This window comes from Mytilus galloprovincialis, chromosome 3 (genome assembly GCF_965363235.1).
Source record: "Mytilus galloprovincialis chromosome 3, xbMytGall1.hap1.1, whole genome shotgun sequence".
NCBI classification, from domain to species: domain Eukaryota; kingdom Metazoa; phylum Mollusca; class Bivalvia; order Mytilida; family Mytilidae; genus Mytilus; species Mytilus galloprovincialis.
In genome coordinates, this window is record NC_134840.1 from 35,024,683 (window position 1) to 35,041,768 (window position 17,086).

The window sequence follows — 17,086 nt, forward strand, 5'->3', positions numbered from 1 at the left end:
GAGAGCATACACTGCTCAATTTGGATAGGAACTAATTTCTGTACTAAAAATCTGTTGTACTTGAAATTACTTTCAATATTTAGTACAATTTCATTACATTAAAAAAATTGTAATGTTTAGGTACCTGTCTTTTACAGTACTTGATTTGAACTACAATGTTTAGGCACAGAAATAATACTAACAGTGATCACAATATTCCAGGTTTAAATCCATTATTTTAAGAGATTTGAATTAGACAAACTTTCAAAATGCTAAAGAGGTAACAGTGTAACCAAGTGTTTGTAGTACTTCAACGAGTATAAATCTAGTACTGTAAATAAAAACATGTACCTAAATATTACAATAATTTTAAAGAAACAAAATTTACTGAATATCAAAAGTAGATTTTCCTGTACTAGATATTTTTGGTACAGAAATAGTGCCTATGCAAAAGTGTTCTGTGTATATATACTAATATATTCGTTTGTACTGCATCATTTTGCATTTTTACTTTGCAGAATAAGGATACATGCATATAATGGCATATGTTTTGGTGAGATTCTTTTAATAAAACTCATTAATATCACGAGGTAGAAATGATATTTTCTGAAAAGTTCTGTTGGTCCTATAAGTTGTTTTAGCTAATAAATCTCTAATAATTACTCTTTACTTTATTCTTAGTAGTTAAAGTAGTTTTAATTCTCTTCTGTATAATTACAAATATGAAGAGTGACTCTGTGTGGATTGCCTGAAAGATACTTCTGTAGAACAAACTTTACTAAAAATTATAATAACCAGTTATTATAGATATTACAACATTCAAACAGGTTAAACAATATCTATTTAAGTACTATAAATACCATGGTGTTTACAAGTTACCATATTTAAACAAACGAATCCGAAGGATGAGTTTGTTTAAATATGTTAATGAGTAAGACACATGATATATAAAAATTGTTATATAAACATTGATAAATGGATTGACAGCTTGAACTAATGTTAGAAATTGATCACGTTACAGTTTAATCCAATGAGATGGAAGCCAGCGCTTATAAGTTTTGAGCACCGTGTATGATCGTATGCGCAGGTAATTTCATCATGCCATCAAAAAGTAAACAAAAATGCCGGATTCCAGCAAATAACAGTTAGGATTAAATAATTATTCTAATGACGGTAAAATTTATTATTTGTTGGTTTTCAAGGTATCATACAAATCAATTATATTTTACAGATTGTTCATCTCATTGAAAACATGTATATTTATTTATTTAAAGTTTTCGTACAAACTGCTAAAACTTCCGTTATTTGTATTAATTCGATAAGTAAACTATTTATCAAAACATAATTCTAATAATTAAACAATAAACAGTGGCGGATCAAGGGAGCGGAGAAAGTGTACGTCCCCCTATTTGATCGCTCATAAAATTCTAAAAAATTATAAAATTTTTTTTTCACAACTGAAAGATGAAACTTTTAGTAATTTTTCAAAAATTAAGGGAACTCGTAACAACAGGTTTCTTGAGATGTGGTACAAATGATTTATTGCTTTTAGTTATAAATGAAAACATGCAAGTAAATGTTTATGTCTTTTTGTGTTTTTCAATTTCCTAAATGGTTCAGAGGCGAATATCTATCAGTAAATGGGTGGAGCTTCAGCAATGGAATAACATGAAAATGAATAAGTTGTACCATGATAGCTAAGCTCCGCCTTCTCTTTTTTGGATTCTAGTGTGCTGCATACATAATCAATTATTATCAAAGTATGGTACAACATCAAATAGTATATAATATACCATGGTTTTCTCTCATCACACTTTTAAGCAAATTGTTTCATTAAAACATCTGCTGAACAAATGCAATTTATATTACAATATAGAAATAATCTATTTCTTTTAAAGGTTTTGTAAGGTCGGCTTAATTTGCTTCAATATTTGCAAATTCTAAATTGAATTGTCCTTCTTATTTTGGATATAATTTTATTAAATGTCAATTGCAAAATTGCAGATGTTTTATTATTTTTGTAATGTCTTCTGCATTTGCTTACTCAAAATAATTGTTTGTTAAATCTTTGTTCACGAATTGTGGGAATGTTTGGTGTTCAATATATCTTTTATTGAGTTTAAGTATATCATTATTGTCCTCTTTGATTAAAATAACATAACAAAACGTTAATAATTTCGCTAAAGCGGCATTCCCAATTGAGTTAACATAACTAACTAATAGACAAGCGTCAAGATCTAATCATCTTATCAAAAGATGCATATGCTTGTATTTTATTATATTAAGAAAATTTTTAATCTTACATGTAGGATTATATAGAAGTCAATTGATATGTATCTGTTTTAATATATTAATTAAGAATTTTGTAACTATTTTGAAACTCGATAAAAAAAAATTGAACATACTGATTTTTGGTGTCAGGCAGTATAAATAAAGTTATCAATGTGAGCTATATAAAGATAGGTAAGTAGAGCTCAAGTGAAAAACACAAATAAAAGTTTACATCTAAGATCTTGAATATTCTCCTTATATTTGTATGCTAACCTCATAAAAAGAGGGAAATACTGATGGTTTATCATTTTGAACGTTACCACAAGTGTTTGGCACACAATATACCTGTGTTAATATTTGACAATGGTAACATGGTTACAAAATTTAAACTTGAAAATAGACATACCATTATCAGCAATGTATTTTTTAATGGTGCAAATCTTGTTTTCAAATGAGAAAGAGAAGAGGGAAAAGAAAAAAGTGTATGGTGTATGGTACATGTTGTAATGGTGTTTTGGTGTGTGATACACCTTCATCACATGCCTATGTAATGATGTGTAGTACACCTCTATCACTTGTCTATGTTATGGTGTGTGGTACACTTTTAGCATTTACCTATGTTATGGTGTGTGAAACACCTTCATCACCTGCCTGTGTTATGATTTGTAGTTCACCTTTATCACTTGCCTAAAATGTTTTATTAAGGATTATGTACCTTTGTGTTGATTCAATGCTAAACATATGGAAATTTTATAGAAAATCCACAGCCTTTATCCTTGTACTCTCATTTTTGGCAATTTGGTGACTGATAGATATAGGATTATTGCATGCAGTGCTATCATTGATTTCCTTAAAACTTTTTAAGGAAATCAATGATAGCACTGCAAACTAGTTTATTAATGTAGTTATTGGTTAAAAGAAATATAAATATGAACCAAATCAAGTAAACCTTTTAGGGTGCGCTCGACTTTAAAAAGTCAGCACGAGGTGTTTTGTAATTTACAGGTTGCTTAGAACTTTTTTTAAACAATAGCTAGCACATCATAGAAAAGCAAGTGAGTAATCTATGTTTTAAATTTTATAACAGTAATCTCTGTATTAAAATCTTGGTTTATTTGCCATAAAGTCCTCTATTTCTATTAAATGCAATGAAACAGTAAATAATAATGCTTTGCATCAAGTTTCCGCTTGGTATATGTACAAAATAGCTTATCTCTATTATTCATTATATCTGTAGTTTGATACTATTGAAGTTTGAAAAGTTCGTTCAAAAATGGCTACAGAATGGGTCATTAACCTTAAAGAAATGTTTTTTGTTAATATTCTAATTTTGCATATAATTGTCAATCTAAAATTTCTTACAGATTATGAATGTGTTGATACATTAGTGCATACAACTCAGACAGTTTATTCGATAAAGTAAGTGATCTTAGTACGGCTTTAAAAAGGCAAAGAACATGGTAGATCACCTTCACTATCAGCAGCTGAGTTTCTTCAATTTATGTTATAGATAATATGTGACATACGTAAATGATCTTTCTTTGTCTTAGATAATTTGTAAATAAATTCAATGTGAGCTACAGAAAAAAACCCAATGACATTATGTATCATCCTTACTTATATTCGTGTTTGAAATATAATACAATACCTGCTTTCATAAACAATCTGACAATTTTACAAAGAACTCAATTGACGCCATGTAAAAAGTTATTATGGCACATGTTTTGTGAATATGATACAAAGGAATGCTAATGCACCAAATATGAACTATTTTTGCACTTGCTGTATAACGCTTCGCATGTCAAAAGGCATAGTACCTAGACACTTCAAATCTTGGATCTGATTGTTTTGTATGAGCTTAATGAATACACAAATGTGTCTTGTCGGAATGGGAACGTTAATCTCTATTCAAGATGTACGGAAAATGACACACCAGTTGCATGTGGAACAAAAAAATTGTGTCACTGCAGTGACATACATATACCAAATAATGTTCAAAAGAATAGAGCAAATAATAATCTTAGTATATTATATGTTTCCAGCTTGACAGCATTAATTCCAATAGATGATTTTGATGTAATCACTGTATCAGACATATCCATGTGGAAAACAGATTATTTCAGTAAGATTTTAAAATTGCTTTACTAATTTATGATGTAATACAAGCACTTACGCACTTCCTTTTAAGATTTGCACACTTAAATAAGGGCCCAGTCCAGATGGAGTAAACATAATAGAGAATAATTGGCAAAACCTAAAATTGAATCCCAAAACAAACAATAAAAGAAAAAAGGGCAAAATGGATAAAAAGATACAGAAATGACGGACCCCATTCTTAAAAAATAAAAACATATATTGTCTCCTTTTCCCCTAAAAACAGAATCCCCTTAAAAAAACTCAAACACACAAGATATTTGTAAACCTAATGCATTGAAAAGTTTGAATGACAACTAATAAATTTATAAAAGTTAGATATCTGTATATTTCAAGTTAAATATGTGTTCTCTGTGATTAATGTGTATTAGTCTCTGTGAGATTTTTCTATATACTTTTAGAGTTATTAGACATTTATGCATCCCCCCATTGTGTTATTGTGCTATGGTCGCTTTTGTATTCCCGTCTTTAATTTTGTCTTATATACTTTGCCATTTTGTTTTCTTTGTTGAGAGAGTTATTTGTTTTTATAGTAATTAATTATTACACAATTTTGACTGGTGTACCACAAGTTTTATATATTAATGAAAAATTATGTCTATTTTTTCTGCCCATACTTTGTTGTCAATATAACACATTTCTATATGACTCTCATATAAGAGAGAAGTTAAGTTAGCTATACATAGTTATCAAAGGTAACAGGCTTATAGTTTGATACGCCAGACGCGCGTTTCGTCTGCATAAGACTTGTCAGTGACGCTCAGATCAAAACTGTTACAAAGCCAAACACGTATACAGTTTAAGAACGTTGAAGACCAAACATTCCAAAAATACGGCTAAGGTAATCTATGCCTTTCGAATACTTGAAACGAAATTTAATCCATAATTTTCAATATAAGGAAATGCCTGTCATAATTCAGGAATATGACAGTTGTTATTCATTCGTTTGATGTGTTCAAGCTCTTGATTTTGCCACTTGATGAAGGACTTTCCGTTTGGAATTTTCCTTGGACTTCTGTAGTCAAGTTATTTATCATTTTAACTCACCTAAATTTCACTCCTTCGAAAAAATGTACAGTGCAACTTTCCCTTTGGTTTATCTACATCTCCTTTATTCAATTTATTATTGTGTGATTCCCTCCAAATATATCACTTTGTATGTGGGCAAATCCACAAATTGAGAAACAGTAAATATATGTATATGGCATTACGTCACTCTTCAAGTATTCTATCAAATTTAATGTATGATACATATTGTAGCACTTGATATTTGTGTTTATCTTATTTTCGGTCTCAATATTATTTCAGAATGACTGTGTCAAGAAGTCAGGAAAATGACAGTTGTTAACCATTCGTTTGATGAATGTGAGATTTTTATTTTGCCATTTGATAAGTGAATTTCCGTTATGAATTGTGCTCCGATTTCGGTATCCAGTTTGTTGACAGCTGATACAAAATTTATGAAAATGTCTTTATCAAGTAAATGCTCACGCCCCAATAATAAACTTATATACCATTATACGTGTAACAAACAATAACCAGATACACTATATAATATCCTATTGACTAGAAGAAATGTTGTTATGATTAAAAATTTTGTTTCTCTATTTTTTAGGAATTCGTTTCTATTTGCAAATTATGCTCTCTGGGATTATTTTAAGTAACATCATATTTGCCATGTACAGTTTTATTTACGGTAAGCAAAATAACTGTAATCAGCGGTTACAACAAACTTTATGTCAAAACTTTTATAGTAGATTATTGCCATCCACTGTCAGTTATATAGGAAAAAATAAACTTTCCATAAATAAGGCCGTTAGTTTTCTCGTTTGAATTGTTTTACATCGTCATTTCAGGGCCTTTTATAGCTGATCATGCGGTATGGGCTTTGCTCATTGTTGAAGGTCGTATGGGGACCTATAGTTGTTAATGTCTGTGTCATTTTGGTTCCTTGTGGAGAGTTGTCTCATTGGCAATCATACCACATCTTCTTTGTTTTTATTTCCTATTCTAAAATAAGTACGTTTATTGTCGAGCCTTCGACTTTGGTCGAAAAAGCTAGACATAGCGATCATACATTCCGTCGTCAGGGTCGTCGTCGTCGACGTGGTCGGCGGCGTCGACAAATATTCACTCTTATTAAAGGTTTTTAAATTTTAATAACTTTCTTAAACTATCCTGGATTTCTACTAAACTTTGACAGAAGCTTATTTATGATCATAAGATAGTACCAGTAATAAATTTTGTAAAAAAATAATCTTTTCAGTGTTTTACTTATAAATGGACTTAGTTTTTCTGCCAGGCAATATTACATTTACTCTGTGGTTAAAGTTTTTAAAATCTTTTTAACTTTCTTAAACTATCCTGGATTTTTACCAAACTTGGACAAAAGCTTGTTTATGATAAAAAGCTAGTATCGCGAAGGAAAGGAGTAGGTCCGGGAAGGACCGATTTTGGCCTCAAATTTCAGGTTCATCTGACGAAAGATTTTGACCCGTTTTAAACACTTAAGTGTCTATTTTATTTGAATTAATTAGTTTATGCGAAAGATTTTAACAGATTTAGTCATTAAAAACGATCTGATTCAAGCTCAAATATGAAAAATCTACCTAATATGCCGAAAAATGTCACTTTTCAGATGGTTTTTGGTAAAAATGAAAGTGGCCGCATCCGTGTTCATCCTCAACCTTTATATATGTTATGTATTATCATAAAATACAACTTACGTTTCAATATTAAGGATGAACACGAATGCGGCCACTTCCGTTTTACACGAAAACCGTCTAAAATTTAACTAAAATGCTAGAATTATGAGGATTTCAGTAATTTAGCATGACTTAATGGTGCTAGTACCGGATATATGTGCATTGTATTGTTAAAAACAGCCCATATTTATGTAGCAGAGGCATTCTACTGTCCAATAAAAAACTAAAGGTTTACATTTTAACAATTTTGTAAAACTGCTATATTTTGGGGCCAAAAAGGGGTCTTACTGAACCTACTCCTTTAGTTAAAATTTTGTTCTTGTTTTTCCGTATTTTACTAATAAATAGATTTTCCTTTCAGTTACATTACATACAGTCTGCAATTAAAGCTTCTTTTTTTTTTTAACATTATCAGATTCATAAACTATCCTGGATTTTCACAAAACGTGGACAGAAGCTTCTTACAATCAAACAATAGTATAGAGAGGAAATTTTTTCCCTCATTTTTGTTAAGCCTGCAATTAACAGGTAGATATTCGAATTTTCTGCAATTCGAAGTAGAAATGTTTTTTAGCGCGTATTTCGGACACAGCATGACAGAATGTACTTCTCGTACATATGCTATTAAAGTTTTATTTTAATATTTTTTTCTTATCTTCCACAACTGTAAATCCCTTTATTTTCAACCGAATATTGAAATGCAGATGTCCCTCTTTAATGGTTCATTTTCTTTATAGTTTAAGTGATATATGTAGTGGAGTCTTGAACATAAGATAAAGTCATAATATGAAAATAGGCGAGACATTTTGGCGTGTGCATTTTGTATCGGCAATCTCTGATTTCACTATCATTTCTACAAGTTAACACCATGTAAAAATTGCAAAACTATGTATACATATGACGTGTGTTGTTTGATTAAGTAATATTATGCCTACATGAACTTAGTTTATTTATATTATTAATCTTACCTACTTTTTTGTATTTTAGTTGCTCATCTGGATCTGGAAAAAGTACACGACATTAAAGTAGCAATACCAGGTACTATTATGCATTATAGTTTCTAGCTAAGAAAGGACAGGCCATCAATTAAATCCTTTCAGGACAGCAATAAATGCTTGGATATCATACTATTGCTTCTGGTTTTATATGATATATATGGTTCTGTCGAAACTCCTTTTATCAAGTGTTAAAATTATAAAGTTAAAAGAAGTACAGTTTTTTTTTTCGCAGAAATAAAATGCTCTTTTATTATCGCATGATCTCAATTTTGTATGTCCATTAATATTTTCATAATCAATGTTTCGTACATATTTTGTTTGAAGTTGTCCTAGTATTTTTGTAAAGATCGCATACAATGCAATCATAACCAAATGTTACTGTCTTGATATCTGATTCTTCCAAGGATTATCACTTCTTTTGAGATTCAAAAAATATTGTGCATTGATCCTAACATTTTAAACATAATATCTCCAGAAATATATTTATCAAATATATGCACAGATTTTCAAATTATAAAATGATGAAGGAAATTACTTCAATTGTGCAGGGTGCAGAAATGTATTATCTACTCTAAAACAAATATCAACGCTGTCATTGCTAAAGTATTTTTTTTAAATTGGAGTTTCATACTTTGTCCATCATTGCAGTTGAATCAATTACAATCAATATATTTGCAATTAAATGTTTAAGTTTATCTCCCAATGATTTATAAAATCAATCTTTATCCGCAGTGCTAATAAGCACTTTGATTTATCGAAGTGTGTGCACATTTTTTTTATGGATATGTTGTTTCTGTTAGACTGATTGAATCACTAATATCAATATAAACAAACTCATTTGAAGAAAGGACAACCGCATATCATTTGTACTTAACTTTTCACAGAAGCAAACTTTTAGCTATATAGTAAAAGCAAAGTCATCACGCTGGACAGTTTAGCTTGAAACGGTATTAGACGAAATCCGCTTCAATTGTAAGTCTCATTTGGAGATGTCACATTCGAGGTAAAGAGGGTGGAATTATTGAAACGACATTATGAACACACAAGTCTTGTTCTGTGATAGTTTTTGAAGGAGTAACTTTACGACTCTGAAACCTTGGTTTGAACTCATCCTTGCACGAAACATTCCGTTCTGAAGGACATCGTAATATGAAGTGCAATCTCTGTAAATTTGTACCAACTAGAAAATTTGTACTCGTTATGCAGCTGGTGCTTTAATGTTGCTACATATAAATGAAAAGTTCCCAATGGGGATCCTTAAAGCATTTCCTTAATCTTTTAGCTTTATTGTCAACCTTACCCGTATTGTTAATTTATAAACTGATGTAAATGAATCTAGATGAGGCAGACTTCAATGTATCTGCGGTATATTTTACTTTAAGTTCGGTTGGATTGATGCGTTCAGCAAAGTCATCAAACTTATTATTTAGTAATCTGTATAACGGAACTTGAATTAATAAATATGCAAGCTTCATTTCGTTCTCCCTTCACAGTGTATGTATGAAGTCTGTCTCATAAATGTAAAAATACAATATGTTAAAAACATTTTAGTAAATGAATGTGATATGCATTTTTCCGCTGGTCTTTTGGAAACTTCTTTTCAATCGCCTCGATATTACACAACAATCAACAGAAGAAGAAAAATAGACAGCACAAACGTTCAATATGTTTTATTCAAAAGAGATGTTAATGTGTATGTCTGCTTTCTCTATGTTTAATAACAGTTTTACGTTGAGTTGTAGTTGATGAAAAGAGAATGGAAAAGTCCTCAGCCAGTAAAGAAGTAAAACAAGGTTCTTATTTACAATATTTTTGTAAGACATTCATTGAAACATTTCGTATATTTATATTCAACGTTGTTTTCAATTAAGACATTTTTTATATGTTTTCGTTTGGGCTTGTATCATATTTTCCCTCTGGTTTATAACTTCCGTTCATCCTATTCCGACTCTTTAAAATTCAAAAGTCTATCCTAAATTGAGGTAAATTATATGGCCTTCCAAATATTGTTCGATTCCTAACATCAGTCACTGAAGAGACATTAATTGTCAAATCCGGATTTGGTGTAAAAAAATTAGCACCTCATGTTTGTGGTTTAACATATTTGCCGCAAGTTTATTTATTGTTTTCTATTTGATATTCAATTAATATAAAGATTCATTAGTCAGCACTTTTTTGTGCTGACATGAATTATCATTGATATGGTTATATTTATAAATTACCTGTTTACAAAATTTTGAATTTTTGAAATACTAAGGCTTTTCTACCTCAGGCATAGATTACCTTAGTTGTATTTGGCAAAACGTTTAGAATTTTGGTCCTCAATGCTCCTCAACTTCGTACTTTATTTGGTCTTTTTAACTTTTTTGGATTCGAGCGTCACTGGTGAGTCTTTTGTAGATGAAACGCGCGTCTGGTGTATATACAAAATTTAGTCCTTGTATCTATGATGAGTTTATTTACAACCACTGGGTCGATGCCACTGCTGGTGGAGATTTATTTCCTCGAGGGTATCACCAGCCAAGTAGTCAGCACTTTCTTGTGCTGACATGAATTATCATTGATATGGTTATATTTATTAATTACCTGTTTACAAAATTTTGAAATTTTTGAAATACTAAGGCTTTTCTACCTCAGGCATAGATTACCTTAGCTGTAATGACAAAACTTTTAGCAATTTTGGTCCTCAATGCTCTTCAACTTCGTACTTTATTTGTTTTTTTTTTTTTTAACTTTTTTGGATTCGAGCGTCACTGATGAGTCTATTGTAGACGAAACGTGCGTCTGGCGTGTATACAAAATTTAGTGCTGGTATCTATGATGAGTTTATTTACAACCACTGGGTCCATCCCACTGCTGGTGGAGATTTATTTCCCCGAGGGTATCACCAGCCCAGTAGTCAGCACTTTTTTGTGCTGACATGAATTATCATTGATATGGTAATATTTATAAATTACCTATTTACAGTTTTGAATTTTTGAAATACTTAGGCTTTTCTACCTCAGACATAGATGACCTTGGCAAAACTTTTAGGAATTTTGGTCCTCAATGCTCTTCTACTTCGTACTTTATTTGGTCTTTTTAACTTTTTTGGATTCGAGTGTCACTGATGAGTCTTTTGTATACGAAACGCGCGTCTGGTGTATATACAAAATTAGTCCTGGTATCTATGATGAGTTTATTTGTTCCATCTTGTTCAATTTATTTAGCAATCGTTAATGGCAGTCAGCGGGGTTTAAGCACATCAGTTGTTCGACCTGTTAGCTAGTCACATGCGTTTTACACACTTTTTTTGTCTTTTGGAAAATCAATACGAGTACAACTTGTGACGCCATAATAAAACGCAGGAACGTAAATTTTCAACAAAATGGCTGATTTCCTATCTATTCACTGTTTTCGCTATAATTTATAATGATATTGGTCAATAAATCCTAAATTGAAATTTACGCTTATAAAGGGGCCATTTTAGGACCTTACCGAACCTACTCCTTTGTTTTACATGGACACGTATGAAAAATTGCGGTTTTTATCCAACGCAATCAAAGGTTTGAACGTTGTTTTCAATTTAGACTTGTATAAACGTTTGAATAATAGTCAACGATTTTCCTCACGAGGACGCTTGGTAGTTACAGGTTATGACACATGAAGACAAGAAATATATTATATAAACGCCTTAAAAGTTTACAAAACAACACAAAAAACAAAAAACAAAACTATAAATGTAAATATTTATAAATATTTCGGATAACAGATATCCTTCATCAGTATGATTATGATGTTAAATTATTACAAATATCAAATCATATCAATTTACTTTGATTAACCTATAACAATCTTAAAATTTATACAATAAAACAGTTAAACAGAACTTTAAATTTTAGAAGTGTGTACAATTCTAATTTTTTTTTTATATGACAGGTTATATGGCTATTTACAACAGAGCCTGCAAAGATCGTAGTAATGTGCGTTGCATTTACATATTTAAGGTGCACTAAACCCCTGAAGAATATTAGGTCCGAACAGATAATATTTCTAAGAATTTAAGTGAAAACTCAATTTCTACATACGAAAATGCATGTACCAAATCAGGAATGTAAATGTTGTTTTCCATTCGTTTGGTTTGTTTGAGCTTTTAATTTCGCCATATTATAAAGGACATTACGTTTTTTTCTTGAGAGTTCGGTATTTTGCGTTTTGTTACACTGATATTCAATAGTGGTTAACCGAATCAAAATATGATGGCGTCTGTTATACTTCAGAAGAGATGACTTCAGCATTCACATTAGGAATTTTCGATGCAACGGCTTCATTGACATGATGACCATCTACCACAAAAACTATGAAAGAAAGCCAAAGCTTTTGAATGTCGCAGCATTTGGCTCATGTTTACTGCACCTGCAGGTCATAGGGTTATATGAGTTCATGCAAATAGACTATCATGGTCAATTTGTATATGTTAGAACAGGTTGACTGGTTTAATGGTATCTTATGGTTTACAATTTCGTACAAAATATAATCAATTTGTTCCTTCCCTCCATGAAATAGTTGAAAGTGTGAAAGCCATACTCTTATCACCTTATCACTAGTTTAGAGGTTAAACTTTGTTTCTAAAACCGAATGACCAAATGTAGATACAAATATTTTGTTATTAGAAAGAACAAATTATACTACCAAGACTTTGTAAAACGTCACCAGTGTCTGGTTTCCTGACGTAGAAAACAGTGGATTTAATCTTGTTTTATCGCTAGCTACACCTCTCACATATTTCTTTGTATTATCAATAGGAGGAAAAATAACTATTTGCACACATTTTCGGTTAATTGCAAATTGATCAAAAAACACTATATTATATAATTTGTCTGCAATGATAACTTCAATGAGCAATGACGACTTTAAACTGCATAAGTCTGCACGGACAGTGACTGGTCGATTCCTTTGACATATATTTTAACAGACTCTTTAGTATGTTTTTAACGGATAATTTCACCAACTTCAGGCGTTATAATTGATATCAGCAAATATCGAGTTGTTACCATATTAAAGTTCATCATAACAAATGGACAAAAATGGCTGTGTTTATACCTTCAAAACGACACTGAGTACAAACTCACATGTCCAGTTGAAAAAATGTTAAGGCCTGGCGTCCACTATATATATAAAAGTTAAATGTATTTTGTGTTTCTGAAAGATTAAAATTTGTTTTGATTTTGTTTGGCTGTTTTTTTTTGTTCCTAAAGAAACGCTTTAAAACTTTTCAAATGCACAGGTAAGTTTGTACTCCGAGTATTTTCTGAGGTGTAAATACAGCCATTGTGTCCATTTGATAAGATGAACCTTAACAATAACATTATTTGTATATCCGAAACCATATATCACCCACCAGCCGACGGTATTTACTACGTGCTGTACGCACACCAAAACCGGGCCTAAAACCCCTGAGTGTTCTAATAATAAGCCATTGGATATCAATGGTCAGACCTGAAAATTCTTATACACAACTGCATTCTTTACCAACTCTAAACTCAGCACAAGCGTGTGCTTTACTTTAATGGAAATGTATCTACTGATTTAAAACTCCACTATGAAACTTCAAAAGGTGCCTAATCACGTGATACACAGGAAAGGTCTGCTTGACTATATAGTCCGTTGTCAACCAAAAAAGCCCTAACATAAAATATACTCCTATGTGTTATAGATGAATATAAATAAACTGGACTGTGTTACAAACATATTGGCGGAATGCATTAGTACCAAGCCACGCCTAAAAGAAATTACCCTAAAAAGGGGTGAACAGTAGAGGTTACTAATTTACAAAGACAAATAACATAGCACTATAACACGCAATTAAGATGACGAACAACTTCAGTACTTAGAATATATACTTCAAGACTATCATGTACTTTTTGTCAAGTTGGTACGGAATATTTACCAATAAGGTATTGGTATCTTTCGGTGAACTTTTTTGTTGAAAAAAAGGCGTTCTTTGACATAACCCGGGTTCGTGAACGTTCTGCTCAGAAACGGGATCCAAGTATTGCACATGACAGTTGTTTTCCGATCGTTTGATGTGTTTGAGCTTTTGCTATTGCCATTAAATATAGGACTTTACTTGAATTTTTCTTGGATTTCTGTATTTTTCTATTTTACATTTTCAGCATACGTTAATTTGACTGAAAATGATATCTAAAAAGTCAATCCTTCAATAGAAAAATATTACAGATGTGTCTTCAAATCATACGAACACATAATAATCTAATTAGTTATAATAAATAAAGAACATTCCTTTGTATTTGAAGTGTCGTAATAGTTTTTCTTGAATTATTGATTTATTATTTTTTAGAAATTACCACTAGTACTTCTGAGGAACAAATAGTTAAACCAGATACAAGTATAGATATTTTACTGCTAATAGATAAAATTGGATCCTTACAACTAGCTGGTAAATTGAATGACAACGTCTCTTTAATAAGGATTGTTAATATAAAAAAGAAGATGTGGTATGAATGCCAACGAGACAACTCTCCACAAGAGACCAAATGACACAATAATTAACAACTTTAGATCAACGTACGGCCTTCAACAACGAGCAAAGCACATACCACAGAGTCAGCTATAAAAGGCAAAAAAACGACAATGTAAAACAATTGAAACGAAAAAAACTAACAGCCTAATTTTTATGTACAAAAAAATAAACGAAAAATAAATGTGAAACAAATAAACAAACGACAACCACTGAACTACAGGCTCCTGACTTAGGACAGTAAGCCTGTTCTTTTTTGAGAGAAAAAAAAACCCAATATATATATTAAACAATAACGTCAGAAGCAGACAGTCTGTAGCTCTCGCACAGATGGATTATATATTCTTACTTTATCATGCAAATGTAAGTTACAGCGTATACTTGTTTCGATTTTTTTTTTAATTTAATTTTGTATACTACAACGTTTTGAATGATGGTCGAATTTTACAAACAAACGCCCTTATTAAATTTGCTGTGAACATTATATGCAGTTTAAGTATAAAATATATGAAGACGATAACAGCTTTGTTAAAACTTAATGGAATGTACGAAACTTTGACAGAGGCTGCTTCATGACGAAAATTAGCATCTTAAGAACAGTTTGTTTTCTTTTTTTTTTTGTCGTTATATAAGATGATTAAGTTTTATTTTCAGACTACATTACACTTTTATGATGAGATCACACGTAATTCGAATTCGATTCGCATTAACTAATTCGAATTAGTTTAATTCGCATTCGAAACGTTTTACGTCCTAACGTCAATTTTAATTCGAATTACAATGCGCGTCAAATTCACTTTACTACATCGAAACGACGTTAACTTTTAATTCGTATCAACAAAAACGTATTTCTAATTCGAATTGGGTAATTCGAATTAAATGTCCGCGTGAACGAGGCATTACACTGCCATCAGCGATCACAGGCGAAACATAGGATTCCGCCGAACACTGGCTTTCTTTTCAAACCATGTGTACAGTGACTATTCAACAAGTAAACGCACGATCTTGTACTAAACTATCCAAAATGTGACATGCATATTTATACAAGTATATGTTTTAATAACACACGAATTTGTATTATAATGCATGTTTTTCGAGTTTTGTTTAATTATTTTAGACCAACAATTTCCAAAACCAGAGAAATCCAATGATATTGATGCACAAAAAGAGAAAATACCAGTTTGTGAAACACTCACTCTACCAAACGATGTTGATGGACAGTCAGATGAGTACAGTGAGAGTAAACGACATCTTAAAAAACTAAATCAGACAGGTACATGTTATCCAAATTAAAAATTTTAGAAATGCACAACATTTAAAATTCGGTTTCAGATAAAATTATGTCTTTTATAATATATGTCCGTTCGAAAAGAGTGAATGTGTTTTTTTCATATATGGTTTAATTATCAGCATTTTTTTTCTATATCTAATTGTATTATTAATTTAAGTTCCTTTACCTTTTATCTGTATTTTCCTACCAAAATTCCGTTACTAATTGTTAATGAGATAAGCAAAATATTTAACACCGATAACCGTGAAGGGCCATGGACTTTTTTTCTGGAAGAAGTATCGTCACAGGAATAAATACATAATCATATTTAATATATGTATCTTTTTATTTACAGATATTATTATCTTACACGTAGAAGACAATGTATGTTTGAAAAAAACAAACGATACGGAAAATACCGATAGTGCAGAGGGTTTACAAAGTTTCAAGGACCATCTGCACACGCTAGCAGAGGAATGGGGCTATAATTACATTGAAATTAACTATTTTGAAGACATTTTCAGGTGGTGCAATAACAATAATAAGATACGCTTTACAGATGTCATGGACAAATGTAAATTGATATTTTTCTACATGTCAGAACATTTCCTACCAGTTAAACTTAAACGATATGGATTATCTGAAACCAGTGTGAACTTTGCACTTAAAGCTTTAGATGATTTTCCTAAATTAAAAATTGTTTGTGCTACGGAAGAAGGTAAATTATATAAAAAGGACCATGAAATTCATCTTGATTATTGTAAATACAAGAAGTCAAAGGATGTAGATTTGTATGAAAATACATTAATAGAAATATTTGAAAATTTGTAAACCTGTTGGTGTTGTACTTGTATTCATATGACAAATAAGATATTGAAGTATAATCAAACAATATTGATGATGAAAATAAAATGTTGCTCTTTTTTGTATATTTGTTTGCATAATATGTTTTAAATGTAATCCCATATAAAAAGATTCAATTATCAATCCAGCCTTAAATCTTATTTAGTATTTTTTTATCAAAAATATGTCCTTTCCTTTAATGCGTCATAGACGTCAAATATGCATGTTGTTTCGTATCTCAAGTTTGTATTCTTTTCGCAAAGAAAGGACCTGTCCTTAAGTGCGTCACTAACGTCTCAAATATGTGTTCTTAGTTTACTCCAAATAAAATTAAAGCAGTAAATAT

General features: G+C 30.9%; 1 protein-coding gene across 1 annotated transcript in view; it reads left to right on the forward strand.

Moving 5' to 3' along the window:
- The window catches only part of LOC143067791 (uncharacterized), a 35,349-nt gene extending 18,536 nt beyond the window's left edge, over positions 1 to 16,813 (forward strand). Inside the window, exons 4-11 of the mRNA XM_076241328.1 lie at positions 3,615 to 3,669; positions 4,293 to 4,372; positions 6,020 to 6,100; positions 8,097 to 8,147; positions 9,844 to 9,900; positions 14,448 to 14,546; positions 15,745 to 15,900; positions 16,253 to 16,813. Coding sequence (XP_076097443.1) covers positions 3,615 to 3,669; positions 4,293 to 4,372; positions 6,020 to 6,100; positions 8,097 to 8,147; positions 9,844 to 9,900; positions 14,448 to 14,546; positions 15,745 to 15,900; positions 16,253 to 16,728 — 1,055 coding nt within the window. The 3' untranslated portion in view covers positions 16,729 to 16,813. The remainder of the gene's footprint in view (positions 1 to 3,614; positions 3,670 to 4,292; positions 4,373 to 6,019; positions 6,101 to 8,096; positions 8,148 to 9,843; positions 9,901 to 14,447; positions 14,547 to 15,744; positions 15,901 to 16,252) is intronic.
- The last annotated feature ends 273 nt before the right edge of the window (positions 16,814 to 17,086 follow it).